The sequence below is a fragment of the Hemicordylus capensis genome, chromosome 10, assembly GCF_027244095.1.
Source record: "Hemicordylus capensis ecotype Gifberg chromosome 10, rHemCap1.1.pri, whole genome shotgun sequence".
NCBI classification, from domain to species: domain Eukaryota; kingdom Metazoa; phylum Chordata; class Lepidosauria; order Squamata; family Cordylidae; genus Hemicordylus; species Hemicordylus capensis.
Genome location: NC_069666.1, coordinates 15891717 through 15918420, shown reverse-complemented (window position 1 = coordinate 15918420; position 26704 = coordinate 15891717). Strand labels below are relative to the sequence as shown.

Below are 26704 nucleotides of genomic sequence, written 5' to 3'. Positions count from 1 at the left end.
CAAGTCTTGCTTTAAGCAGAAATACCGACCTACTGTAGATGTAGGCTGGGAAAGGTTTGCCAAGGCTTCTGTTGGAGGAGGGCATGTAGGAGGAGACTCCTCCCTTCTGCTCCAAGGTGTACTCAGGGCCTCCTCCCTTTGCTCCTTCTCCTGACTTGGCCAGGATCGGTTTGCTGCGCAGGGAAGCAGTGCAGAAAGCAAGAGGGGACTTACATAAGTGTGTGATGAAAGGGAAATGAAGTAGCCTGGCTAAGAGGTTTGTGTCTCCTCTTCAAAGCAATCCAGCCCCTTTCCAGCCTGTTCTCTTATCTGCAAGCAGCAGATATAAGCTCTCAGCAGCCTCAAGAGAAGATGTTGCCTGAATTCAGCAGCACTGCAAGACTGTGGTTTGTAACCTCAGCAGTTGAGGCAGTTAGCGCTCTCCCCCCCCCCCTCTCTCTCTCTCTCTCACACACACACACACACACACCCCACAACAAAACTATTTTGATTGCCAAATAGATAACTATTAGTAGCAGTGGTTTTGTTCAGTTCCTTTCTCACATGGTTTATCTAGATCTTGCAGGCTTTCCCAGGCAGACTGTGACCATCCAATTTTGCTTTCTGAATCCGACTCTGTCTCCAAGCCGAATCCTGGTGCATCGGGGGCTGAACCGTGGGCAGCTTGCTCAATGGGCCACAGAGTCCAAGGTCCCCAGCTAAAAGAGCAAAGAGGCACCTTTTAAAAATTAGTTATTCTCTTTATTTAGCAGGGGGAGAGCAACTGGCCCTATCCATCCCCAGCACAGCATCCCTTCTCTCTCTCTCTCTCTCTCTCTCTCTCTCTCTCTCTCTCTCTCTCATTCATTCATTTATTCATTTGTAAACCGCTTTGGCAACTTTTGTTGAAAAGCGGCACATAAATATCCTTTGTATTTCTATTCAAGGCAGGGAGAGCCCAGCAAGCAATGGGGAGCTGAGGGGCAGGAAAGAGGGCAAGAGTCTGAGTCCAAGCTGGGAGTTGGGTGGGCTGACCAGGATCACACCTGGCACTGGGCTGGCCCAAGGTATCATGGCACCTGAGTGGAGGTGCCAAATGCTGCCTTGTTCTGTTCCCTTGGTGGGGGTCCTCCCTCTTTCAAAACTGACCTTTGCAATCTTTGGAAGTGGTGTAGGAGGTAGGGAGATGAGAAGACGGTTAGCAGTCTCCTCTTCTCCTTCTGTGCTCCTTGCAAAGTTTGGAAGGGTCAGGTTGGCCCCAAAGAGCTGCTGCTGTTGCTGCAGCGATGATGACGGAGCATTTTATTTATTATTTATAATTTATTTATCATATTTTTATACCATCTGATATGTACTTCTTTAGGTAGTGTACAAAACTTAAAACACAATGGAAGAGGGAAAACAGATTAAAATTCCAGAAAGCAGAATGAAAACCATCTCCTTAAACAGGTTATTAAAACTATTTCCAGTTAAAAGCCCGAAGAAGCAGGTGCCTCTTGTGGGTCTTACTAAAAGCAAACAGAGAAGGAGATGCTCTTATTTAAACAGGGAGCATATTCCAAAGCCCTGGGGCAACCACAGAAAGAGCCCGGTCCCGATTCTCTACCCAACGAGCTGGCGGCAACCGTAACCGGACCTTTCCAGAAGATGGTAATTGCTGGCAGGGTTCATGACAAAGAAGCCACTCTCTTAAATACTCTGGGCCCAGTGATCTTGCCATCCTGCTGGTGCCCCTGTTATCTGTTGCCTGAGGTCACTGCCTCACTCTGCCTCATGAAAGGGCCACTGCTGTTGGGCAGAGCCAGAGGTCACGCCGGGCAGAAGGCAAGGTCAGGACCAGAGCTACAGGTCCGAGAAGCCAAATAACCAAGCTAGTGAGACCAGACACTACACACCAGGTCCCAAGAGGCCTTGAAACTGAGACAAGACTTGCTTCAGACTGTGAGAGTGAATTTTCATGGACAAACTTGTAAATGATTACATGGTTCTCCTTTATGGCCATGTATCTTCATCGTGGGTGTTCATACGGGTGTCCTCAGTTCCATACATCAACTTGGAGGAAGGAGGAGGTGGGCGGCATGATCCCATCGAAGAGCCGCCTTCTGTCCTGCTGGGGCTGGCAACTCCTCAGTAGAAAGCAAACCATGGGCAAGGAAGCAGGCTGCTAGTCTGTCACTGGCAGAAAATCTAGAGCAAATATAATCAAACACAGGCTTGAACCAGGGGTTCCCAGATGTTGTTGACTACAATTCCCATCATCCCTAGCTGCAATGACCTTTGGATGGTGATTATGGGAGTTGTAGCCAACAGCATCTGGGAATCCCTGTTACAGGGAACAGTGGCTAGAACCCAAATTAGGGCCTACTCGGTGGTGGCGAAGGCAAAAAAACACATTTTTATCCACTGCCACTGTATCCCCTCAATGTCACCCAGCTGAACCTTCTAGAGTGGTTTGGGGTGTCCTCAATGAGGGCCCAAAGGGCTATCTGAACCCTCACCAGTCTGCTTTAAATTTGTTAGATAAAATCTCTCCTATCCATGTTGACTAAGACTTCTGTAGCGCCAGAACTCAGTGTTCCCATGTGCTGCTGTTTGATCTGGTTATATTGAATAGTTTTCAGAATGTGTTGCCTAAGAGATACACAAGCTGTTTGGAAGTCTGAGACGTACCACTTGCATGCTTGACCCTTGCCCTTTGTGGCTGTTAAGGGTGGCTAGGGATGGGGTGGGGTCTTGGGTTTCAGGGGTAGCCAGTGCCACTCTGGAACAGTGGGAGATGCCTCCCCTGCTGAAGGAGATGGTCATTAGCCCCCTCCCCCCGGATAGAAGTCCTTGGATCCAGCCATCCTGAATAACCTTTGGTTGTTAAATGAACTACTTTGGGGCTTGTGTGGGGAATTAGCGAGACAGGAGCAGAGTTGCCATGCCCTCCCTCCCCCATTCTGGGTTTCACCCAGATTTTAAGCATCTTTACCCAAATTGCTTAGCCCACCCAGATTTGTCCGAATTTCAGCTCCCCCCCCCTTTTAAAAAGCTAAGCTCTAGCGGAGTTACGGAGCAAAATGTAGTTATGGAGCAACACACGCAGTCGCTGTTCTGCTCAAAAATTATTTTCAAGCCAATTTACATAATATGCAATTTAGACACCCAGATTTGGAAAGCCAGAATGTGGCAACTCTAGACTGGAGTGAACAGTCCATTACAGTGTCGATTTCTGCAAAGTTTTGGTCTGGAAATAAAGGCTTAAGACAGGGATATGGTACAGTCGGATTGATTCAACGATTATTGAGGTACAGGAAATGAAAGCTCGTTAGGCAAGTGATAAAGGGCAATAAAACTTAAATAGCAATATCAATTAGAGACTCACGAAGAGCTGTTTTAGCTTAAAGGTTTGAATTGCAATTAAATCAGCTTAAGACTTGCCAGAGAGCAGACCTGGAGTGCGGAGTTTAGATTGAGGAAGAAGGGGAGAGAGAGAGAGGCAGAGATTATTAGTAACTAGCTGGGCCGGGCGTAGAGCATCTGTGCCTCCATTGGCCACTTCTCCCCCCACCCTTTGCCCGGCCCGCTTCTTTTTCCCGCCCCCCCCCCCCACCTGGCACTTTCTGGCTGGCCGGCCAGCTAGAAAGCCATCCTGCTACCTCCTCCCGCCCGCTAATTCCCAGCGGCCAGCCCTGCCCGCCATCACCTCCGTCTCCCAGTGGGGCCTGGCCTGGCCTGCCGCCGCCTCCTTCTCCCGGTGGCTGGGCCAGGCCGGCCTGCCGCCACCTCCTGTTCCCGGCGCCCTGCCTGGCCCGCCGCCGCCGCCACCACCATTGGCTCTCCGTCCCCGTTGCTATTTTCTAGGCAGCTGCTCTTGTGAGAGCTGCCACACATGGGATCAGTGATGGTTACACCCAGGAGAAATAAATACATAGATATCTTCTTCTATTTACGTTGGTGTATCTGTCCCACTTGCAAGATAGCGAACGCTGGAGTCCTCCTTCCCAGGGGCCAAGCAGAAGGACAGGGCAGAGGGGAGGCAGGCGTGACACTCAAGAGCCAGGGAGCCAGGAAAGCAGCTGGCTCCGGGGAGGTTGGTTCTCCAAGGCAGCCAAGCATGGTGCGTAGTTTGGATCAGGAGATGGGTCCAAACCAGGAGCCGGAAGTGAAGCTGGAGCAATGGCCATGGTCGATGGAACAACCAAAGCCAAAGCACACGCGGGTGGTGGGTCCGAAGAAGACGCACACCATTGATTGGGGTTTAGGGTTGATATAGGCAAAAACATGCCTTCAGACCAAACACGGGTCACACCTCCTGGCTGCAGGGAATGACCTCCATGGTTAACAAACTAACTTGTGCTGTATGAGTCAGTCATGGGCGTGTGCAATCTTGAGGATCACACAAGTGAAATGGTTTGAAAAACCTGTATGGGATCAGGTAAATGGGCAGGCTCAAAACTTATCTTGTGGGTAAGGAAGACCTACCAGGTGAGAAGATCAAGATTGGGATGCTTTTCACACTCAGGAGCCTCTTCCTCTGGTTGGCACCAGACCATTAACGCTGCCATAGCGACGTGGGAGTGCTACAGCCTTATCCTTAGTAAGACTAATCCTTTGTGCCAAGGAAAAGAGGAGTTTCACTGTTTTCTTGAGAAATAGTCCTCCTGCTTAGCTCCGGTCTGCCCAGCCACCACCCTTCTCTGTGTCTGTGAATAGAGAGGGGCATGGGGATACCTTGCAGTTGCACGTCATACTTGACCTGGGGCAAAGTTGCCCCATGCTGCTTGTGCTAAGCGCCTGAGAGTTTGCCGAATATGGGGATGTGGAGGGTTTGCAGTCCCGCAAGTCCAGATAGCCAAGATGGAGACTGCAAGCCTGCAGTTCCAAATCCTATAGAGGGGTGCTGCTTGTAGCCCCTGACTAGGCTGTTCTCATAGAGGGTTGCCATGCCCCCGAAATCCTGGATTTTAAGCATCTTCCCCACATTGCTTAGCCCACCCAGATTAGCCTGGATTTCAGCTTTCATTTAAAAAGAAAAGCTAAGCTCTAGCCCTGGTAGAAGCAGCTTTATGGAGCAACACGTGCAGTCACTATTCTGCTCAAAAATTATTCTCAAGACAATTTATATAATATGCAAATTAGGCACCCGGATTTGGAAAGCCAGAATATGACTATGGCAACCCTATTCTCTTAAAATGATCTCTATATTTGCTACTCCTTAGAATGGTGCTGGAGCATATCTGCTCTGGCTAGTTCTCTGCAGCTTCATAGACCAGATGGGCAGCCGGACTCCCACTGCTGTGCCCACTTGCTTGTAAAGTGAAGGAAAGAGGGCCATGGGCAGAGGGGATGCTGAGAAACCTCTTCCCATGCTGAAACTGTAGCTCAAAACCTAGTTTGTTTGTTTATTCGATTCCTATACCGCCCTTCCAAAAATGGACCAGGGAGGTTTACACAGAGAAATAATAAATAAATAAGATGGTTCCCTGTCCCCAAAGGGCTCACAGTCTAAAAAGAAACTTAAGATAGACACCAGCAACAGTCACTGGAGGTACTGTGCTGGGGATGGATAGGGCCGTTTGTTCTCCCCCTGCTAAACAAAGAGAATCACCACATGAAAAAGGTGCCTCTTTGCCCAATTAGCAGGGGTCAGTTGGAAGCATCACACATGAAATGAAGAGAACTGGACCCCGTAAAATGCTCCCATCGCATATAAACCGGCTGAAGCTGCAGTGGAAATCAATGGGGTCAAACCAAGGTTCTCTCCTGATGTGGCAAGGCCATGATGCTAGTCTTTCCCAAGGGACTCCGTGCTGATCCATAGCCTTGACATACTTGCCTCCAGCCTCAGCTCTTGACCTACTTGCCCAAAAAAACCCTGATGCATTTTGCTGTTTAGCAAAACAGAAAACAACTCACATTTTCTTCCTGCAATGGTGAGCAATTTCCTGCAGGAGCAGAGTAGAAAATGTGTGCTAAGTAATTAATTACCTGTAGTATCGGCTTGACAGCTGTGAAGCTTTTATGAGGCATGAAAGGAGGGTGGCTCTGTCCTCTTCGCCAGCTAGGTTTGGAAAAGGGGGAAGGAGGCTTCAAGTGCACTCATGATGGCCCCTTCCTCTTCCCTGGCAGCGTCTTCAGTTTTCATGGGGGTGGAGGATGGAGAGTGCTTCACTGCTCTCTCATCTCCTGCCTTGTTGTTAAACCTAAGTTTGAGACTTTGCGGCAAAGACTGGCTGGAGGATAAATCTGAATTAGGCCTTCCAAGAAAACACGGACGCAAATATCCCAGCTGATAGGATACACCTTGCCTTGATTTTGTCCTTAATGGCGTGAAACCTAGGAGAAGCAGCTGCCCTTCTGGGTAGACAGTACTGAGCTAGATGGACCAATGGTCTGACTTGGTATAAGGCGGCTTCCTATGTGCCGGATGAAATCTCTGTGAGTGTGACACAGGAGGCTATGACCATGTGGCGCTCCCTTACACCAAGTCACACCAATGAGCGGTCTTTCCCAGTATTGGCTGCTTTGACTGGCAGCAGGCTCTGTGGTCGTCGGCATCAACTTGACGGCACACTTTCCTTTCCTTAAGGATAAAGAAGGGGTTTTAACACAGAGAAAGTGGGTTGCAACAATGCTGCCACCTTTTCTTCTATGTGGTCTCTGTGCTTTATACTTCTGGGCTCTGGGCTTGCCAAGCTTTTCTCTCCTCAGCTTGGGAAACTACTTCCAAGGCTACTGTCAAAAGGCTGCAGAAGTGGCCATTGCCCTGGTGGGATGCGCTTTCGGTGTCCATGGAAGGTCTGTTGTTTTCCATCTCTGCGGGGTGGGTAGACCTTGCCAAAAATCACTATCACCGTTTGTCCCCTGAGCTGGTAGGAAAGGAAAGATTGTGCCGTCGAATCGGCATTGACAGAGCCATAGGGTTTTTTTGGTAGAATACAGGGGTGGTTTACCATTGCCTTCCTCCCACACAGTATGAGATGATGCCTTTGCCATTGTCACTGAAGTGAGCATCCATCTCCAGCACCTTCCTACATTGCTGCTGCCTGATATAAAGTAAAGTGTGTCATCAAGTCGATTTCGACTCCTGGCGCACACAGAGCCCTGTGGTTTTCTTTTGGTAGAATCCAGGAGGGGTTTGCCATTGCCGCTTCCCGCTCAGTATGAGATGATGCCTTTCAGCATCTTCCTATATCACTGCCGCCTGATTTAGTACCAGCGGGGATTCGAACTGGCAACCTTCTGCTTGTTAATCAAGCCTTTCCCTGCTGCGCCACTTAAAGTGGTCCGCTGCCTGATATAGGGGACTACAGTTATATTTACTAGGCACAGTCTGGGAAGCACAACGGCAGGGATTCGAACGAACAGCCCCTTGCTCCCTAGGCCAGCTGCTTCCCTGCTGCGCCACCACAGCTGATCCTAAGATGGCACCACTGGCCAAAATGTGTTGGCCAGGCTCAGGGACTGAGTGCCTTCTGCATGTTGTGTAGTTGTCGTTGAAACAAGTGTGCCGAAGGGGTTGGGGCCTGTGCTAAAGAACAAAGGAATTTAGAATAATTCTTGAATATATCAATGGTTGGTCGGTGTGCGTCTGATTCGGAGTGCAGGGCCAGGCTCTTGTTCAGAAAGGGGCAGCCGTCATACGGGAGGGCGGGGGGGAGAGAAAGCGGGGGACGAGAAACAGAAATCAAGCAGCCGAAGGGCTTCCACACAACTCTTCTGGCAAGTGGCTGCTCTAGGAGAAGCTTTGCCCATGTCGGCTGCCGGCTGTTTCAGCTTCTGGCAAGCTCTCCCCCGTGTTGCTTTCCAGGAGTTTGCGTTGCTGCGACTTGCCAAAAGCTAAATTCCACATGTGGCGGTTAAGGTGCAGGAACTGCTCTTCACGGGAGCCAAAAAGAGTGTGCTGACATGGCTTTGTGAGTAGGCTTGTATTTTATATTTTGGACATTTCTGTATTTTATATTTTTGATAGTTCTATCCCCGTTCTTCCTCCAAGGAGCCTAGAGCACTGTACATGGTTATGTTTCTCCTCATAGCAACCCTGTGAGGTAGGTTAGGCTGAGAGAGAAGCAGCTGGCCCAGAGCCACCCAGTGAGTTTCACAGCCGAAGAGGGATTCGAACCTGGGTCTCCCTGGTCCTAGTCCAGCACTCTTAAGCACTACACCACACTGGCTTAAGAGAGGCTGCAATGCTTAATTGACTAGCTGGCTCGATGAATCAATTGAAATACTGTTGAATGGCTTTCATTACACGTCTCAACTGTCTTGGGATCAAAAGGCAGTCTGCCAGCAGCAGCTTGTCCTAGTGAGCCTGGGAGGCGCCCAGTGGCCTCTGATTCCGTCAGCTCCAGTTGTGGCTCTCTCCTATTCCACCCTGCCATGCTGCCTGGCATAGCCCACAAGAAGGGGGCGTTGCATCCTTCTGGCTTGTGCCGTGCTCCTGACACGCTCCTAAGGGCCAAGAGGGAAGCTTCAGTTTGCACCAGTTGGGCTCATCTGTCCCAAGGCCTCATAGCCAGTTCAGGGAGCTCAGTTTTTATTGAGACAGCAGCACAAGGGGGAAACCGTAAGTGCTCCTTTCCTGCCCGCCGCAGTCCAGATGCTGACCGCCCACCCTCCCAGCTGCTACCTTGAGCAAGAAAAAACTGCAAGCACAAAGAATGGGTTGATCGTCACATCTGGCTTGGCCCTTGGAGAGTAGTGAGGCTGGATGCCTCTGAGCAGAGCTGGCGTCTTCTTTCTTTCTGATCTTGTCCCTTATCAGCACAGCGGAGGACCCGTTTCCTACTTGCTGCCCCAATTCTGCACTGTTTGGGGTGACCTGGAGCTTTGCCAGCAACAGGATCTCTGAAGATGGCTCGGAATTTGTTTCTGGTTTGTTTTTGTTTTTTTAATGTAGGTAGCCATGTTGGACCAACCCACCCCCAAAGCCACATTGCAGGAATACCGTTATTGGAACCAACCACAATGGCAGGATATCGTGGAAGTTAGCTGCTTTATGATTGGTCGTCGTGATTGGTGCTAATAAAGGTATTCCTTGAATGTCGCCTTCAGAGTTTTAAGGTGATGGTTAGGGTCTAGTTGGGCGATCACCACCCATCTAGACTGCTCTTAACAGGGGTTAACACATGCATGGGAGAGAGGGCTATCCATGGCTGCTGGCCTTGGTAGTTGTGTATTTCCATCAGGATTGGAGGTGTCATGCCCTTGAAGGGAATACCAATGGGAACGGGAAAGGCTGCTTGCCATCTTCTCTCTGCTTGCAGGCTTCTTCCCGGATGCACCTGGCTGGCCACTGCATGAAGCAAGATGCTGGACTGGATGGGCCCAGCAGGGCTTTTTCTTACTTAAAGAAAAGCAGCTGCCTGCTGCCTTCCCTCAGGCCAGGGCTTTGTGGCCAATCTTCCTTGAGCCCCTTACAGGGATGTGATGCCACATTTGTAATGCTGCTTGGATCTGGCTGTGTTCAGTGCCGCTGCACTTAGACGCGGGCCACCCTAATCCTCAGGAGCTCTTGCGAAAGGCGCCTCTGCTGCTTCTTGCCATGAAATGGTCAATTGCTCTGTGCTGCTGCAAGCATATTTCTGCTGATCTGTGTAATGTTGGGGCATCCAGTTTCTCTGGCTTTAATTCATCATGGTCTAGCCTAACTGTTTTTGTGTGTGTGTGTTTTTTTGTTGTTCTAGTATCCACAGCTGAGCCAGGAGTCGGCTTCTCCGTTTGTCTTTATCTGCTCTAACCCCCAGGAGATGGTGGTGAAGTTTCCCATCAAAGGCAAACACAAAATCTGTAAGTCCTCATTTTCCGCTGACATTTCCTAGCAGGCAGTGGGTGGCATCCGACTCTGTGTGTTCTCTCTTGTATCCAGTCCTGATGCCTTTTAACTATTACAGTCTTCAGCACTGGCATTTGCATACTAGTGCCAATGTCTCTTGAGTTCTTCTTTCCCCCTTTCCCCCAACGATAGTGCTTCCTTCTGACACATCGTCCCCACCACCCTTGCTAATGTTGCAGGAATGGTAAACTTCTCCTGATGTAATCAGATAAAGTGGGGCAGGGTGGGTGGGTGTTGGGGGCTAGTTAAAAGAACTTCCCTTGATGAGGAAATGATTAACATTAAACATTCATGCCTCAGATGTGAGACAGGGGAAAGGGCACAGATATATCTTCTTGTTCTGTGACTCCACAATTGTCTTGTTACCTCCCTGCTTGATATGAGAACCCTGCAGAACAGTGGGGTGGCATAGGGTGGGGCAGTTGCGAATGGGTGGGAGGAGCACCAAATTTCTGTGCTGGCTCCCAGTCATCTTAGGATGGGGAAAGGCAGGAGACCTCGGACCAGCGCTGGGTTTAGGCATAAGCTAAGTAAACTATAGCTGAGGGCCTCACATTCTGAGGGGCCTCTGAATACACAAAAATGACTAAGTTTCAAATTTTACATAGTGTATCTTCATTTAAAGGTATTTCTAATACAGATAGATTTATTGCAAGATGACCGTTTGTTAGATGATTGGTTTTCCGTGGCATCTTTCCCAGGTTAAAATAAAGTTTGGTTGTTTCTATTTCCATTGCCCTTTTTGTTAGAATAATAATACGGATATTGGTTAGGGTCTCCGCATCTCATAGTCCAGCCCTGCCTCCGTCCCTGCACTCCAGTTCGCAAAGAAGGCACAGACGTCGGCCATGAAAGAGGCATCAGCAGTTGCCTTGGTTGGTGTTTTTTCCTCTTGCCTGACAGTAGCAGCTGCCACGAATATAACTACTGTGGTAGTAATTAAGCTTACGATAGGACACCAGCGATGTGTGATTATACTGGCTGGCAGATGCACAGCCGTTGGTCTGAGCGAGAAGTGACTGACCTGGAGTCTCCCAGTGAGTTTCATGGCTGAATGGGGATTTGAACTCTGGTGTCCCTGGTCCTCATTGAACCTTCTAATCGCATCGCATCACATCACATCACTACACAGCAGAAGTGCTGCTAGCACGGCCGCACATTCTGGACAGCCCTGATGCTGCCGTGGGGTTCTTCTGCAGCAGCCCCAGGGTGGAGCATTGGATCTAGGGGAGGCTGTGCATCATGCCAGCCAGTGACTTGTTGTTCGATTATATTTGGAAGTGTAGAAGTCTTTGAAGGATTACTTAGGAACATAGGAAGCTGCCTTATACCACGTCAGACCGTTGCTCCACCTCGCTCAGTTTTATCCACACAGACCGGCAGTAACTCCAGGGTTGCAGGCCGGAGTCTCTCTCAGCCCTATCAGGAGATGCCAGCGAGGGAACCGTCTGTATGCAAGCATGCAGATGCTCTTCCCAGAGCAGCCCCATTCACTCAGGGGAATATCTCACCATGCTCACACCCATTCAGATCTTTATTGTTATGGTCATTCGACCAGCTGCTCACACATATAATCTCCCATTCAATTGTAAAGCAGGATGGGCCCTGCTTAGCAAAGTGGCCAATTCATGCTTGCCACCACAAGACCAACTCTCCTCTGACAGTAGGGATGGGCAAGCCGGCCCAGTTCGAGCAGTCCAAGTTCAAACCAGACTGCCACCCGCAAAGGGTGTGTGTGTGTGTGCTGGTCTGAGTTAGAATTGTACCGCCGTCCCCCCCTGCCCCGGTTCAAAGAACTGGCTTGCAGGTCAGCTGGGGGCTATACTTGTAAAGGGGAATTCAGCTCGGATTCCCCTCTACCAGTAAAGGGGGATTCCCTAGAATAAGAAGGCGGTGGGGGGGGAGTGGCGAAAAGGGAATCTGACAGTACTGAGCTAGGTGGACCAAGGGTCTGACTCAGTATATGGCAGCTTCCTATGTTCCGATGAGTCCGGAGTGGTGCACATGGTTATGATGTTTATCCTCACAACTATGCCGTGAGGTATGTTCGGCTGAGAGGGAAGTGACTGGCCCAGAGTCACCCAGAGTGTCATGGCTGAACGGGGAATTTGAAGGATTTGAGTTTTAGTCTCCCCAGTCCTAGTCCAACGCTCTAACCCAGGCCTGCTCAACCTAGGCCCCCCCCCAGCTGTTTTTGGACTACAACTCCCATAATCCCCAGCCACAGTAGCCTATAGCCAGGGATTATGGGAATTGTAGGCCAACATCTGCAGGAGGGCCGAAGTTGAGCAGGCCTGCAAACCACTGCCCCACACTGGTTCTTAATCTCAGTCAAGATCAGCATGTAGCTAATCTGTGAACAGTGGTCTTCTGTGTAGCCTGAGGGGGTTGGTTGGATGGATGTTTGTTGTGGTTCAGGTCCTGATCTATCATGCCTGAAGCTAATGATTTAAGATTTGTTAAATCTTAAAGGGGGAAAGAGGCACTAGGCAGTCCTACCTAATTTGGCTTCTATTGAATTTATACTGAGTGCATCTCCTAGAGCTAATCTCAACTTCAGCTAATGTAAGAACTATCATGTTTTTATTTCCTCAGCCCTCTACCTTACAAGGGGACCTGGGAATTACCTTTTAGAGCTAGAGACCAATTTGAATAACTGCAGGTATACTTCCAAGAGGAGAATAGCCATTCCATTTTTTGTCCCAATGTACTTCGGTGCAACCTGTGATCTTGTGCACTAAACATAGATTAGCCTAACTAGTCTGCAAAGAGCACACATTCAAAAGCTAGCTCAGATTTGGTATATTTAGTTGGCCTTATAAAGATATTCACAAGATTGTTCCTGTTCAGTCTTTTTCCTCTAATGGGTCAGCACAGTTGGCTTCCTCTCTTTTTCTTCCCATTAGCGTAATCCTGGGGAAGTGCAGCATAACATCATTCCAATTTTCTGCTGAATTGTAGACTGCATTTACTGCCGGGGGTGGGGAGGAGGGGGAGGTTTGCCTCTTTCTCACTGTATGTACTTGGATGTAATCTTGCTCACACTCTTGTATTTGTAGTTAGTACCTAGACAAATGTGTCGTTTTGTAGTTTGTCTCCCCAAAGGAGAAGATCCATCGCTGTTTGAACAGATTTGGCGGCAGAAGCTGCAGACAGCCCTTCATGGGGATACACAAGCAGTTTTACTTTAATGCAATGTTTCATCCTGTGGTGCACATGTGCGTGCACGCACACACATGTATATACGCACTGCCCACCCACCTGTGACACATATTTAGATACCACTTTTCAACCACAGTTCTCAATGCAGTTTGCATAGATATAAATAAATAAGATGGCTCCCTGTCCCGAAAGGGCTCACAATCTAAAAAAGAAACATAAGACAGACACCAGCAATAGCCACTGGAGGGATGTTGTGCTGGGGATGGATAGGGCCAGTTGCTCTCTCCCTGCTCAGTAAAGATACTCACCACTTTAAAAAGGTGCCTCTTTCCTCAGTTAGCAGGGGACTGAGCAAATGTCTTAGGAAGACGTCTGAGCTTCCCCAGAAAGCAGGATCCAATGTTGCCTTTTAAAGACAGATTCTGATTGCTCATGTGCCATTCCAAAGGCGGGGAGGGGGATCTCTCTAAGTCAGGGGCATAGCAAGCTTGGGGCCCTGGGACAAGATGGGGCCCCATGGGCCCATTGTCTCCTTCTCTCCCCCCCCCCCATGTCTTTGATGCAAAAGAGAGTTGCCATGCCCCCCGGAATACTGGGTTACACCCGGATTTTGAGCATCTCACCCAGATTGCTTCGCCCACCCAGATTTCAGCTTTCATTATATATATATATATATAGAGAGAGAGAGAGAGAGAGAGAGAGAGAGACTCTAACCCCATGTAGAAATGGAGCCATGGAGCAAAACACGCAGTCACTATTCTGCTCAAACATTGTTTTCAAGCCAATTTACATAATATGCAAATTAGGCACCCAGATTTGGGAAGCCAGAATATGGCAACCCTAATGCAAAAGAACAATAAGGACATGGTAAAAAACAAAACACCATCAGCAAGATCTTGCCCTTATTCCTATGCAAATAACATCACACACACAGAGAGAGACGTGTGTGTTCCTCCCCCCCCACTCAAAAACCTGTTTTAACATAGACGCCAACCACAGTTGCCTCATATATTCATATGGCATCAATGCTGAAGAGCAAAGAGCAAGTTGTCACGCAGCTTGTGCCCCCCACTCACTCAGGGCCCCAGGGGTATTTTCTTCCCCCCACCCCTTGCAGTCTGGATCCAGCCACCCTTGCGAGAGGGGTTTGCCTCTCCGCATCTCGGCTGGGTGCCTTTCCCCAGCTGGCTTGCCTTCTGCTCCCAGCAGAGCAAGTCCTGGCGGGGGGGGGGGGCGGCTGGGGTGCTTCCTCCCCTCCCCGCCACGGCTGTGAAGCAGAATGTGCCTCTCTGCTGCCAGGACCGTCCCTTCCCAAGAATAGCACAGAGTGTCCTTTCCAAAGTGACGGTTTCCTGCTTGCAGAGGGATCAGCTTCACAGACTGGAAGGAGATGGCCCCAGCCTGAGTGCCCTGCTTTCTTCCCTTGGCTGGCGCCCTCGTGGCTGGGTTGAGCCATCGGAAGATCCTCGCACAGCAAGTTTGCTGGCGGGGTGGAAGCGGTTGGTCATTCCAGGCCATCAGGAAACAGCTCGTAAGCAGAGTGTGGGGACTGAGAAGCCTCGAGCCTTTCGCCACAGCCACACACTGTTCTTCTTTTGTCATAGGAACATAGGCAGCTGCCATATACTGAGTCAGACCATTGGTCTATCTAGCTTAGTATTGTCTTCACAGACTGGCAGCGGCTTCTCCAAGGTTGCAGGCAGGAATCTCTCTCAGCCCTATATTGGAGATGCTGCCAGGGAGCGAACTTGGAAGTTAGATGCTCTTCCCAGAGCAACTCCACCCCTGAGGGGAATATCTTCCATTGCTCACACATCAAGTCTCCCATTCAGATGCAACCAGGGCAGACCCTGCTTAGCTATGGGGACAAGTCATGCTGGCTACCACAAGACCAGCTCTCCTCTCCTTTCTCACTGGAGCATTGCTAGGAAATCATTTGGTTCCCGTCCCCCCCCGAGCCCGATATTAGGGCTGCTCTCAGCCCTAAATAGGGTCTGCGGAGCACCCGCCCAGGGTAAGAGTTGAGCCATGTGTGCCCTCCCGATCGGTGCTCAAGACAGGAGGAAAGGAGAGTGGCTGTGGGGGAGCTGGGTGGGGTGGCTTTCCATCCACCCTCGACAAAGGCAAGATGCCTCTCAATACCAGCTGCGGGGGGGGGGCTGCCCTCACCCCCTGCTTGTGGGCTTCTCGGAGGCTTCGGGTGGGCCACTGTGGGAAACAGGATGCTGGACTAGATGGGCTTCCTTGGGCCTGATCCAGCAGGGCTGCTCTGATGTAAATGCAGGGAACAGCGTGTGGGTTGCCTCTGCCGGTCCTCCGCAGCTCCCTCCTCCTACCTTGATCTTTGCAAACACACAATGCACACGCCTCTCCTACACTGGCTGGGCGTTCCTCCAACCCTCTGTAGGGTCATGAGAACAGCTCTGTTATCTCAAACCTAAAATTCACACGGAGCCAATTCACCTGTTTGGATCGTAGATTATTGCCGTTTGAAGGGACCTTGGAAGCCTTATGGTCCAGCCCTTTACTCCATGCAGGGCACATAGGAAGCTGCCATCTACCGAGTCAGACCCTTGGTCGATCCAGCTCAGTATTGTCTACACACTGACCAGCAACGGCCCTCCGAGGCTTCAGGCAGGAGTCTCTCCCAGCCCTGCCTGGAAATGCTGCCAGGGATTGAACTTGGGCCCTTCTGCATGCAAACAGATGCTCTACCACTGAGCTACGGCCCCATCCCCGAAGGGGAGCATCTTACAGCAGACCGTGCTCTCATGTGGTCACCCATCCAAATGCAAACCAGTGTGGACCCGGCTTAGCAAATGACCAGCAGCAGTTCTACAAGGGTCCGCCCTGGCTTGCATGATTGATTGATTGATTGGTTTGATTTGATTTGATTTCTATACCGCCCTTCCAAGAATGGCTCGGGGCGGTTTACACAGAGAAATAATAAATAAATAAGATGGATCCCTGTCCCCAAAGGGCTCACAATCTAAAAAGAAACATAAGGCAGACACCAGCAACAGCCACTGGAGATACTGTGCTGGGGGTGGATAGGGCCAGTTATTCTCCCCCTGCTAAATAAAGGGAATCACCACGTTAAAAGGTGCCTCTTTGCCCAGTTAGCATTTTAATGGGAGACAACATGTGAGCACTGCAAGATATCCCCCTTAGGGGATGGGGCTGTTCTGGGAAGAGCAGCTGCATGCAGAAGGTTCCAAGTTCCCTCCCTGGCAGCATCTCCAAGATCGGCCTGGGAGAGGCTCCTGCCTGCAGCCTTGGAGAAGCCGCTGCCAGTCTGTGTGGACAGTACTAAGTTCTGACTCCGTAGAAGGCAGCTTCCTATGTGCCTTTCTGCATGCAGAGCAGATGCTCTACTGCTGAGCTCCAGTATCCCTGACAAATGGCTGTCCAGCCTCGCTTTGAAAACCTCCAGTCGAGGAGGGCTTCCTCCGGCTTCAGTATTGCCTTCTGATAGGGTCCCTTGCAGGGGCAGTTCAGCTGCTGCTATTTGCTCACACTGGGTATAATCAACCCACCAGCTCCAGTCCCTCAGAAACCAGCAAGAATTGCACACCAGCTTGTGAACAGGCTCTTAGGCAGCTCCCATTGATTGGAGTCGGTCTTGTAAAAGCTGGGCCTTCTCTTCCTCCTGGCTGCTGCCTTGGGCCCTTCTTAAGGAGATGAATCTGGAAGCCTGCTATGCTGTCTGCCTGGATCAGCTGCTTTTGCTTGCAAAATGTGGATTACTGTGAGTGTTTGCAATTGCATGGGATTGTGTTGGAGTGACACAACAGCTAGGCCTGCAGCAAGAAGCATTGCCAATGGGATTTCATGTTTACGAGCAAGGAGCATCATGCAAGAATTGGTGGCAAAAGGAAGGTGCGGTGGAGACGGTGAGATAAGAATCCTATTAAACCCAGCCACTAGGGAATTCACAGCCCACAAACAGCTGCTGAAGTGGTCATTAGGAGGAGGGGGGGAACCCCACAAATAGATCACATACTACTTTGGCCCTCCACCTGTTGTTGTATTAAAGGTAAAGGTGTGCTGTTGAGTTGGTGTCGACTCCTGGCGCCTACAGAACCCTGTGGTTTTTCTTTGGTAGGAGGGGTTAACCATTGCTGTCTCCCACACAGTATGAGATGATGCCTTTCGGCATCTTCCAATATCACTTTTGCCCGATATAGGTGTTTCCCAGACATACCAGCAGGGATTCGAACCAGCAACCTCTGACTGGCTTAGGCAAGTCATTTCCCCGCTGCGCCATTAGGTGGCTGACAACTCCCATTATTTCCAGCCACAATGGCCAGTAGTCGGGGATTATGGGAGTGGTGCAGCGGGGAAATGACTTGATTAGCAAGCCAGAGGTTGCTGGTTCGAATCCCCGCTGGTAACCTATATCGGGCAGCAGTGATATAGGGAGATGCTGAAAGGCATTATTTCATACTGCACAGAAGGCGGCAATGGTCAACCCTTCCTGTATTCTACCAAAGACAACCACAGGGCTCTGTGAGCACCAGGAGTCGACACCAACTTGACGGCAGAACTTTGCCTTTGCCTTTAGTACAACTGCTGCAAGAGGGCTGAAGTTGAGCTTCCCTGATGTAGAAGAACACATCAGCTTGTAAACTTAACATTTCAGTAATTCATATATTATTTATTAATACATTTATTATTTATTATATATGGCAATGTATAGATTATTTGGAAGCCTCCGCAGTAATGTCATGTTAATTCCAACCACCAAAATTGACAGCCGCTCTCAGTGTCCTGAAACAAAACACATTCCAATGTCAATATAAGTTAGAATCAGAGAAATGTAGGAAGCTGCTTTATACTGAATCAGACCCTTGGTCCATCTAGTTCAGTATTGTCTACACAGACTGGCAGCGGCTTCTCCAAGGTTGCAGGCAGGAATCTCTCTCAGCCCTATCTTGGAGATGCTGCCAGGGAGGGGACTTGGAACTTTCTGCATGCAAGCCAGCAGGTGCTCTTCCCAGAGTGGCCCCATCCCCTAAGGGGGATATTCTACAGTGCTCACATGTAGTTTCCCATTCAAATACAAACCAGGGCAGACCCTGCTTCACCAAGGGGACAATTGATTCTTGTTACCAGAAGACCAGCTGTCCTCCCTTGACTTGACCCCTGCAAATGAGTTGGGGCCAAAGGAAATTTAGAACCTGTTGCCCACCGTTCTGCTCCTGTTATGGAAAATGTGGGGAAATCTTAACCTTGAGGCATGTTTCTGTGTGGACTGTGAAAACTAGGGGAGGTTGTACCCGGTGTTGCCATGAAAAGGATCCTACCTGATTTAAGAAATGGGTATTTGCTGTGTTGGAAAAGCAACGTCCCAGCTGATGTTGTGGTGACAAGCCTGTTGTTGCATGTCAAGGTTCCTCAGTGGGTTGAGGGTCAGGTTTTTGTGCAATCCCAGGCAGAGCTGCTGCCAAAAGACAAGACAAGATGATAGCTAGGGAAGAGCCTTTATCTAGTGTCAATCTGAGCCTGCACAGCAGGAGAACTTATTCTTCAAACAGCTGTGGAGTGAAATGGTTCGTTGAGTGTGGAGTGGCTGATCTGTCATATTTGTGAAGATGTGTTTTGCTACCACTGTTCCCTCTAAGACATGCACGCACTCACAAGTTTTCTGATGTTCGCTCCATTAATTTTAGATCCCACTCAGGAAGGCCTCACTCGGAATGCATATGCCTTGATATTGCCTCCCAGAACAAAAATCATTCTGCACAGAGATGGAAAAAATTAGAGGGACCACGGTTTGCTAACTGTATTAAAGAGGAACCTGTCATGACAGCGGGACACTTAAGAGCCACATTTTTTTAAGCCTAAATGCTGGACTTATCTGTTTTAAATACTCTGTGCATTACTGGTGGACAGTGGCTGACCTCGGATGAAGCACTGGGATATTTCTTGGACAGACAAAGGTGTCATGACCCACTAATTCCCTGTTCTCAGTGTCTGGAACATGCCACATTCTGAGCTATTTACTGAACATTTTCATCTGCTTGAAGGGTTTGAATGGGAGTATTCAGGCTCTCTGCTTTGCAAGCAGAAGGTTCCAAGTTTACTCCCTGGCATCTCCAGATAGAGCTGGGAAAGATTGCTGGAAGAGCTGCTGCCAGTCAGTGAGTAGACAATACTGAGCAAGATGGACCAACGGTCTGACTCGGGATAAGGCAGCTCTCTATGTTTGTAAGTGCGCATCCAGGAGAGAAGCGTGACCTGAAAAGCATTGGGGCTGATGGGTCATAGGGACATAAGAAGCTGCCATACACTGAGTCAGGCCATTGGTCCATCTAGCTCAGTATTGTCTACACAGACTGGCAGCAGCTTCTCCAAAGTTGCAGGCAGGAATCTCTCTCAGCCCTGTCTTGGAGATGCTGCCAGGGAGGGAACTTGGAACCTTCTGCTCTTCCCAGAGCGGCTCCATCCCCTGAGGGGAAGATCTTCCAGTGCTCACATTTCTAATCTCCCTTTCATAGGCAACCAGGGTGGACCCTGCTTAGCTAAGGGGACAAGTCCTGCTTGCTCGCATCAGAGCAGCTCTCCTTCCCCTTCTTGCTGCTGTGCTGTCTCAAGCATCCTCTCCTGGCAGTGTTAGGTACCGGGCGGGCTCTCCGGCTCCCCTGCTGAGCTGCCAAGGGCTCTGGACAACGAGAGTGATGCTGGCTGGGCTTGCACAGCAGCCCCCGCCATGTCTCAGAGGGGTGAGGATGCCGCTAATGAGTTCTTGCCACTGGTTATGGATGAGCATGTCTAGAGTCAGCCAGTGCCCTGACCGTGCCGAGACCAGTGGGAGCAGACTCCTCCTGACAAATGTTTCTGTCGCGCGCAATGGACGGCAGGCCAAGGGCAACTGTCGCGTCGCGCTGATTAAAGAGCACACGTCGCCTCAGGAGGAGGTGGTGGCAGGGCACGGGAAGCCAAGGCTGGGGCTCCGTGCAAAGGGCAGCGCCTTGCCAGCCTGCAGGTGGGTCCCCCCTCCCATTCTCCCCCACAGGGCACCCTGGTAGAATGAAGAGTTGGGGCCCCAACCCAATGGAAGAACATGGGCTTTGCGTGTCAGGTTTCCTCCCTGGCAGCCTCTCCTGGGAGGGCTGAGAGAGAGGGATGTGCACGGACCCATTCCGAGGCCCTTTTAAGGTCCAAAGAGCCAGCTGTTGGCTGGCTCGAAGGCCGGAGTGTGTGTGTGTCGGATTTTAAGGGCGGGGGAGGGGGCACTTACCCCTCCCTCTGCTCCCCCCCCACTCTGTTTGGAAAGCCCCCTTCGGGGCAGCAGCATATCTCCTTGCCGCCCCGTTTCTTTCTCGGATGGAAGTACCCGGTGCGCCTGTGCACACATCACACTTGCACCCAGTGTGCACACAAGCGAGTGCAATGTGTGCATACCCGTGCCCAGCATGCGCATGTACGCTGGGTACTTTTCTGGCCAGGAAAGAATCGGGGCGGCAGGGCGGTAGTCCCGAAGGAGGCTTTCCAAACAGAGTGCCGGGGGGGGGAGCAGAGGGAGGGGTAAGTGCACCCTCCCCTGCCTTTAAAGTTTCACACACACACACACACACACACACACACACACACACACACACACCGCCTTCGGACTTCCCCTGCCTGGTTCCGTGCACCTCACTACTGAGAGAGACTCCTGCCCCAATCCCTGGAGAGCTACTGCAAGTCCATGCAGACAACAGTGAGCTAGATGGAGCCAGGGTCTGAACTGGCCTAAGGCCGTGTGCTTCTGAATGGCTCTGCAGTCGCTCCAAGCCTGGCAGGAAAGGGAGAGCGGAACTGCCGAGTCAACCTGCCTTTGGAAGTGGCTCTGTCCTAGGCATCCTAACGAATGGCTGTGCCCTGTAGAACTGTGGCCATCCTCTTCCTCCTCCTGCTGAGCAAAGGAAGAGCGCACTAGCCTGAAGCATTTTGGCCGGTGACCTGACAGAGCAGTCGGAGAGGCGCTGAGGCTTCTTGACTGGGCGACTGGATGGCCCCAGCTGAGCGCTCCCCGCAGCCCAAGGGCATCCCAGTAGAGGCCCCAGCCGCGTTCTTGATGGACTCCCAGGCAGTGTTCCTTGTAATAGGGAACCCCAAGTGGTGTTGACCACAACTCCCATCATCCCAGGGCAAAGGCCATGGCAGCTGGGGATGATGGGAGTCCTAGTCAACATCATCTGGGAATCCCTGTTGCAGGGAACCCGGGCCCCGTGCTGCGCTAGGCCTCCCCCCACTCCTACTTTAAGTAGACTGGTGGTGGGCGCCATTGACCTCGACCAGCATGGCCTGAGCTGTGGACAGCCATTCTGTCACTCTGGGTGCTGATCTTCAGTGTTTTATGGTGTTCAGCTACATTGAAGTGTCTGTAGTATGTTTTCTGCAAAAAAATATTTGGAGTAATAAGAACTACTAGCCGACCCGTACAGAGCATCTGTGCGCTGTTTGGGGCCGGCTCTTCTCCCCTCCCTCCTACCCCACTCTCTCTTTCCCACTCACTCACCCCCTTTCCAGTCTCTCCGCTGCTTCCTGGGCTTTCCCTTACCCGGGATGGCCTGGCCATGCCGTCCCGCTGCTGCCTCCCACCCCCGGACTCCCCCTTACCGCCACCTCCCCCTTACCCGGGACGGCCAGGCCTGCCATCTCCCACCCCCGGCGGACAGGCCGGACTTTGCTGCCTCCCCCTTACCCGGGCTGTCCCGCCGGCGGCAACCAGCCGAGGCTATCTCCGGCCGTTTTGTGGCCTGCGCCGCCGCCACCATCTGCCGCCATTTCCCCCTTCCCCCAAACTCTCACCCAATGCGAGGAACTCTCGCGAGATTTCCGCCACCAAATCCAGGAGGACTCACCTGCCAGCTAAGAGAATTAAATATATAGATAATAATAATGATGAGACAAAACGTGGAATGTTCTCTGGAATTAGGGTTATTACATTTATTTGTAGGAAATAATGCCGAGTTAAAAAATAAGGAACTTGTACTTTTTAAAAAATCTTGGCAGTAAAAACACTAATTGTTCAACAATGGAAATTTTTGGATCAGTTAACAATTGAGTAGTGGGATCATAAGGTGTGGTCAATTGCGCTCTTAGAAAAGATAACTGATAAGATTAGATTAATCCATGCTGTGAGCAGAATCACAGTTTCCACCGGCAGATTATATTTATTACATTAACAGTACTAGATCTGATTTTGGATTTTCCTGTGATATATGTAAAATATGATTGTTCAATGTACTGTGGTGTTATGTGATACTGTTCTATGTTATGTGAATACTGCAAATAATTTTCTTTTTAACCTACATTAAAGTGTAGGGGCCTAGTGAATACTCAGGCCAGCGTGGTGTAGTGGTTAGGACCGAGGAGACCCTGAGTTCAAATCCCCATTCAGCCTTGAAACTAGTTGGGTGACTCTGGGCCAGTCACTTCCCCCTGCCAAATAATCAGTTCCCGTGAGCCCCTAGCCTGCTGCTTTCCTTGTGCCCATTCTTCTCTCTCCCATGGCTCTGCCTTGTGAGTGAGGATTCTCCTGGAACAGAGCAGTCTCCTCGTGGGTCTCGGGTTCTTGCCCTGGTCCACTGCCCCCCAAGAACAGCAGCGGGCTACACGTATCCCCCACCCCCCGGTCCTCTTTCAGGATGGCTGGCGATGGTCTTGGATGACCTGAGCAGAGAGGCCTGCTTGTCAGTGGCGTAGGGGGACTCCCGGTGGCCCCGGGACAAGGTTGTTTGGGGGGCTCCCCGCGTGCCCCAGTGCCGAAGCCATGCCCCCTACTTTCCAGCCCCACTGTGCTTCCCCCCCTATTTACCTTTGGCGGCAGCTGGTGGGCAGGTGGGCTTCTCGGCTGGCCGGTTTCTCCCTGGGGAAATGGAGGCAGGCGGGGCAGCAGCACGGGGGCGAGGCAGCTGGGCTTTTGTGGGCCCCTTGATCCTCCAGGCCCAGGGACATTTGCACCCCCTCGTCCAATGGATGTTGTTGTTATTGTTATTATTTATATCCCGCTCTTCCTCCAAGGATCCCAGAGCGGTGTGCTACATACTTGAGTTTCTCTTACACAACAACCCTGTGAAGTAGGTTAGGCTGAGAGAGAAGTGACTGGCCCAGAGTCACCCAGCTAGTTTCATGGCTGAATGGGGATTTGAACTCGGGTCTCCCCAGTCCTAGTCCAGCACTCTAACCACTACACCACGCTGACACCCATACTGCTTGTATCCCAGTCAGTAGAGAGATTGCTTTTCTCTTTGCAACGGTGACAGCAGAAGTGGTGGGCGTATCAGCCAGGGCTGTTAATTTCCACTCCTCCTCCTCCCTTCCCCCTGGCTTTCATCCATCTCTCTCTCTCTCTCTCTCTCTCCTCACACAGTCCCTGCCACCTCCCTGCAGCGGCTGGGTTTGGAAATGTCTGGCTCCTGAAGCAGGGAAATTGAATGTGACAAGAACACACTAAGCGGGAGACCTTGTTGCCTGCAGCTGATTTACATTGCAAATAACCTTTAAAAAATGAGTGCTCATGAGAGTCCCTCTCCCCCTCCCTTTCTCCCCCCTCTTCTTTTTTACAGGGAAGTTGGATGCGAAGATCCATCAAGGAGCCAAGAAGGGGTTAATGAGGCAGCAGGCAAGGGCCTGAACTGCCGGGCAGGAATCTGGGCTCCCCACCCGCAGCAGAAGCAGAAGAACGGATCTCAACTGGGCCACTGAGATGTCCAGAGTGGAGGCTCCAAAGCTGCTAAAGGGAGCGTGCAGGGGGTGGGGCCCGGGGGCGAGAAGGTGGAGCGAGAAGCACAGGTGAAGTTGCTGTCCGCTGGTATAAACAGTGCAGTCCAAGAGAAAAAAAGGAGGTCCCGAGTTGTCTGTGTCCCCAGAGCAGCCCTCCGAGAGGAGGGGAGGGAGAGCGAGGAGCTCTGGCTGGCTGTGAGCCCAGCCTCCGAGTCCTTGGCCTGCCGCTGTGCTGCCTGAGCCCAAAGACAGCCAAGGCCTTCCCGGGTTGCTGAGCTGCGGTGACCCTTTTGCGCATGGCAAGCTTCAGGACAGGGGGCTGGCTGGGGTCTCGGGGGGGGGCACATCGCTGGTTGGCAACGCTCAGGGCTCTTGAACCCGCGTGACCTCTGGAATCACTGTGTGTGTTCAGTGCGCATGCGCGCGCGCACACCGGCAAGCAGACGGATCTGGGCCACGGATTCCCTCCACTTGGGGGCACAGGGCTCCATCCTGCATGTTGAAGCCTGAATAAAAGAGGGCTTTCCCTTTCCTTAACAGCTCATCTCCAGTGGCCTTCCTGCTGTCCTGCCACAGGCTGCAGAGATTTTTTTTTCTCTGCTGTTGATTGCACTGCTTCTGTCTCCTCCCACTATTTATATACCGCTTTTCAGCAAAGTTCCCAAAGTGGGTTACATAGACAAATAAAGCATAAAAATAAATAAGATGGGTCCCTGTCCCAAAAGGGCTTACAATCGAAAAAAGAAACATAAAGTAAAACACCAGCGACAGCCACTGGAGGGATGCTGCGCCAGGGTTGGATAGGGCCAGTTGCTCTCCCCCTGCTAAATGTAAGAGAGCCACCGCTTTGAAAGATGCCTCTTGCTCGGTTATCAGGGGTTTGGCCTTTGTTTCCACATGGTCCGTATGTCAAGGGCTAAGCCAGCACACACACACACCTCTTTTCAGGCTGCAAGGGGAACAGTTTCTCCCCTCTGCAAGCCTGTCCTTTAGGTGGGGCAAGCAGGGCAGTGGCCCCCAGCCCCACAACCTCCCAGACCCCAGGGCCGGACCCAACCACCCCCGTACTCCCGGTCAGCCGATGCTCCTCACCCCCCTCCCTGCTCACTGAAATGAAATGAAAGGAGTGCTTCTGTAGAGGAAAAATCCCTAGTAGCTGTCGGGTTAATTCAGCACGTAGTGCTAAAGAAATTCCATTGCCTCCCTCCTCCTTCAAACAAAGAGAGAGGCGATCAAACTTCCCAGCCCTGTCAAATACGAGCTAGAGCTAGATACTAAATGAGACGTCTGCATGTGCCCTCATGGGAGAATTCCTGGCACTTCAGGCCTGCTCTCCCTGCAGACCCACCCGAAGCTCTTCTCACTGATTGTGAAAAGAGCTTCATAGAGTTTCATGGCTTGGCTGAGCAGGGATTTGAATTCAGGTCTCTCCAGTCCTTGTTCAACTTCAGAGATTGTTGTGAGGTCAAAATAGGCTGGAGGAGAATAGTATACACAACCCTGAACTCCACTGAGGAAGAGTGGGACGGAAATGTAAAAAATAATCATAATCAATATACATCCGCAAGCCAGGATTCCAGAAGCTGCAGGTAAATTTTGTATTTATTATTTAATATTTTTTCCATGCCACCACTCGTAGACCCTGATGGCAGTTTACAGACAAAGAATAAAACAGCCAAATCAAGTTCAACAGCTAAAAGTGATTAAAACAATGGAAACAAACAAAACATGTTTTTTGTGTTTAACTCAAAAGTCTGTTTTTGAGTTTTAAGTTCTCCTTTTGTTTTAAACCCAAAAAGAAACAGCCCCTTCCCACCTCATGTCGCAAATGTATTTGGAAACCCCTCTCAGTTTAAAAATCAGGATTCCCTTTGGCTGTTGGGAAGACAATTGTCTGGGGGGGGGTGTCCCTAAAAGCAGTCCCAAAATTCCCTTTGGGGTGACAGCACTAGTTTCATAGTTCTTTAGACTGAAAGGCCCCAGGTGGTTTCTGGCTGTGTGTAGCTTCCCTGACGTCCAGCTCCTGACCGGATTGCCTTTAAATCATGCCCACTTGGATGATGCCCAGTGCTGCCAGCCAGAGACCTAACAGAAATGGCAGTGTGTGGCGATTCCTTCCCATAGAAAGCTGCTTCTCCTGAGTCAGACCCTTGGTCCTCCGACGGAGTATTGTCTGCACCAGGGCTGCTCAACTTCTCTTGCAGATGTTGGCCCACAACTAGGGATGTGCACGGAACCGCGGCGAGGCCGTCCGAAGGTGGTGGGGGTGCCGCTTTAAGAGCATTGGAGGGGGCACTTACCCCTCCCGCCGGTTTCCTCCCGCCGGCGTCCTTTGTTAAGAAAGCTGATCGGGGTGGCAGCGAACCTCCCTGCCGCCCCGTTGCCCCCATTGGCCGGATATGGCCGGAAGTCCCCGATGCGCCCACGTGTCGGGGACTTCCGGCCAACAGGGCGGCAAGGAGGTACGCTGCTGCCCCGATCAGCTTTCTTAACAAAGGACGCCAGTGGAGAAAAAGTGGTGGGAAGGATAAGTGCACCCTCCCTCACTCTTAAAGTGGCACCCCCACCGCCTTCGAATTGGCAGAACCGCCGGTTCTTCAAACCGGTTCGGAGGCCCATAAAGGGCCTCCAAACCAATTCTGTGCACATCTCTACCTACGACTCCCATAATCCCTGACAGCTGGACACTATGGCTAGGGATCATGGGAGTTGTAGTCCGAAAACAGTGGGGGGGGGCCCTCAGTTGAGCAGGCCTGGTCTACAGTGACTGGCAGCCGCTCTCCAAGGTTTGAGGCAGGAGTCTCTCCCAGCGGGAGATGAACCTGGAACCTCCTTCTGTGCAACAAAGCAAATGCTCTCCCACTGGGCGATGGCCCCACCCCTGCTTGTACTCTGTGTCTCCTTGTGAGATCTGGGGTTCCTATGGACACACAAGGCTTCCCCTCAGTCACAGACCTGGGCCCTTCCTCATCCAGGAACTGCTTTGCTCAGAATTCTCCCAAAGAATAGCCAGAGAATCTCTGCTCA

The 26704-nt window shown here is 51.0% G+C and overlaps 1 protein-coding gene across 2 annotated transcripts in view; it reads left to right on the top strand.

The window, feature by feature from the left end:
* TRIP4 (thyroid hormone receptor interactor 4) overlaps positions 1-25404 on the top strand; it is a 55520-nt gene extending 30116 nt beyond the window's left edge. For both annotated transcript variants that reach the window (XM_053272798.1, XM_053272799.1), the window contains 2 exons: positions 9651-9753; positions 23521-25404. In XM_053272798.1, the coding sequence (XP_053128773.1) occupies positions 9651-9753; positions 23521-23588 (171 nt within the window). In that variant the 3' untranslated portion in view covers positions 23589-25404. The remainder of the gene's footprint in view (positions 1-9650; positions 9754-23520) is intronic.
* Positions 25405-26704: the final 1300 nt, after the last annotated feature.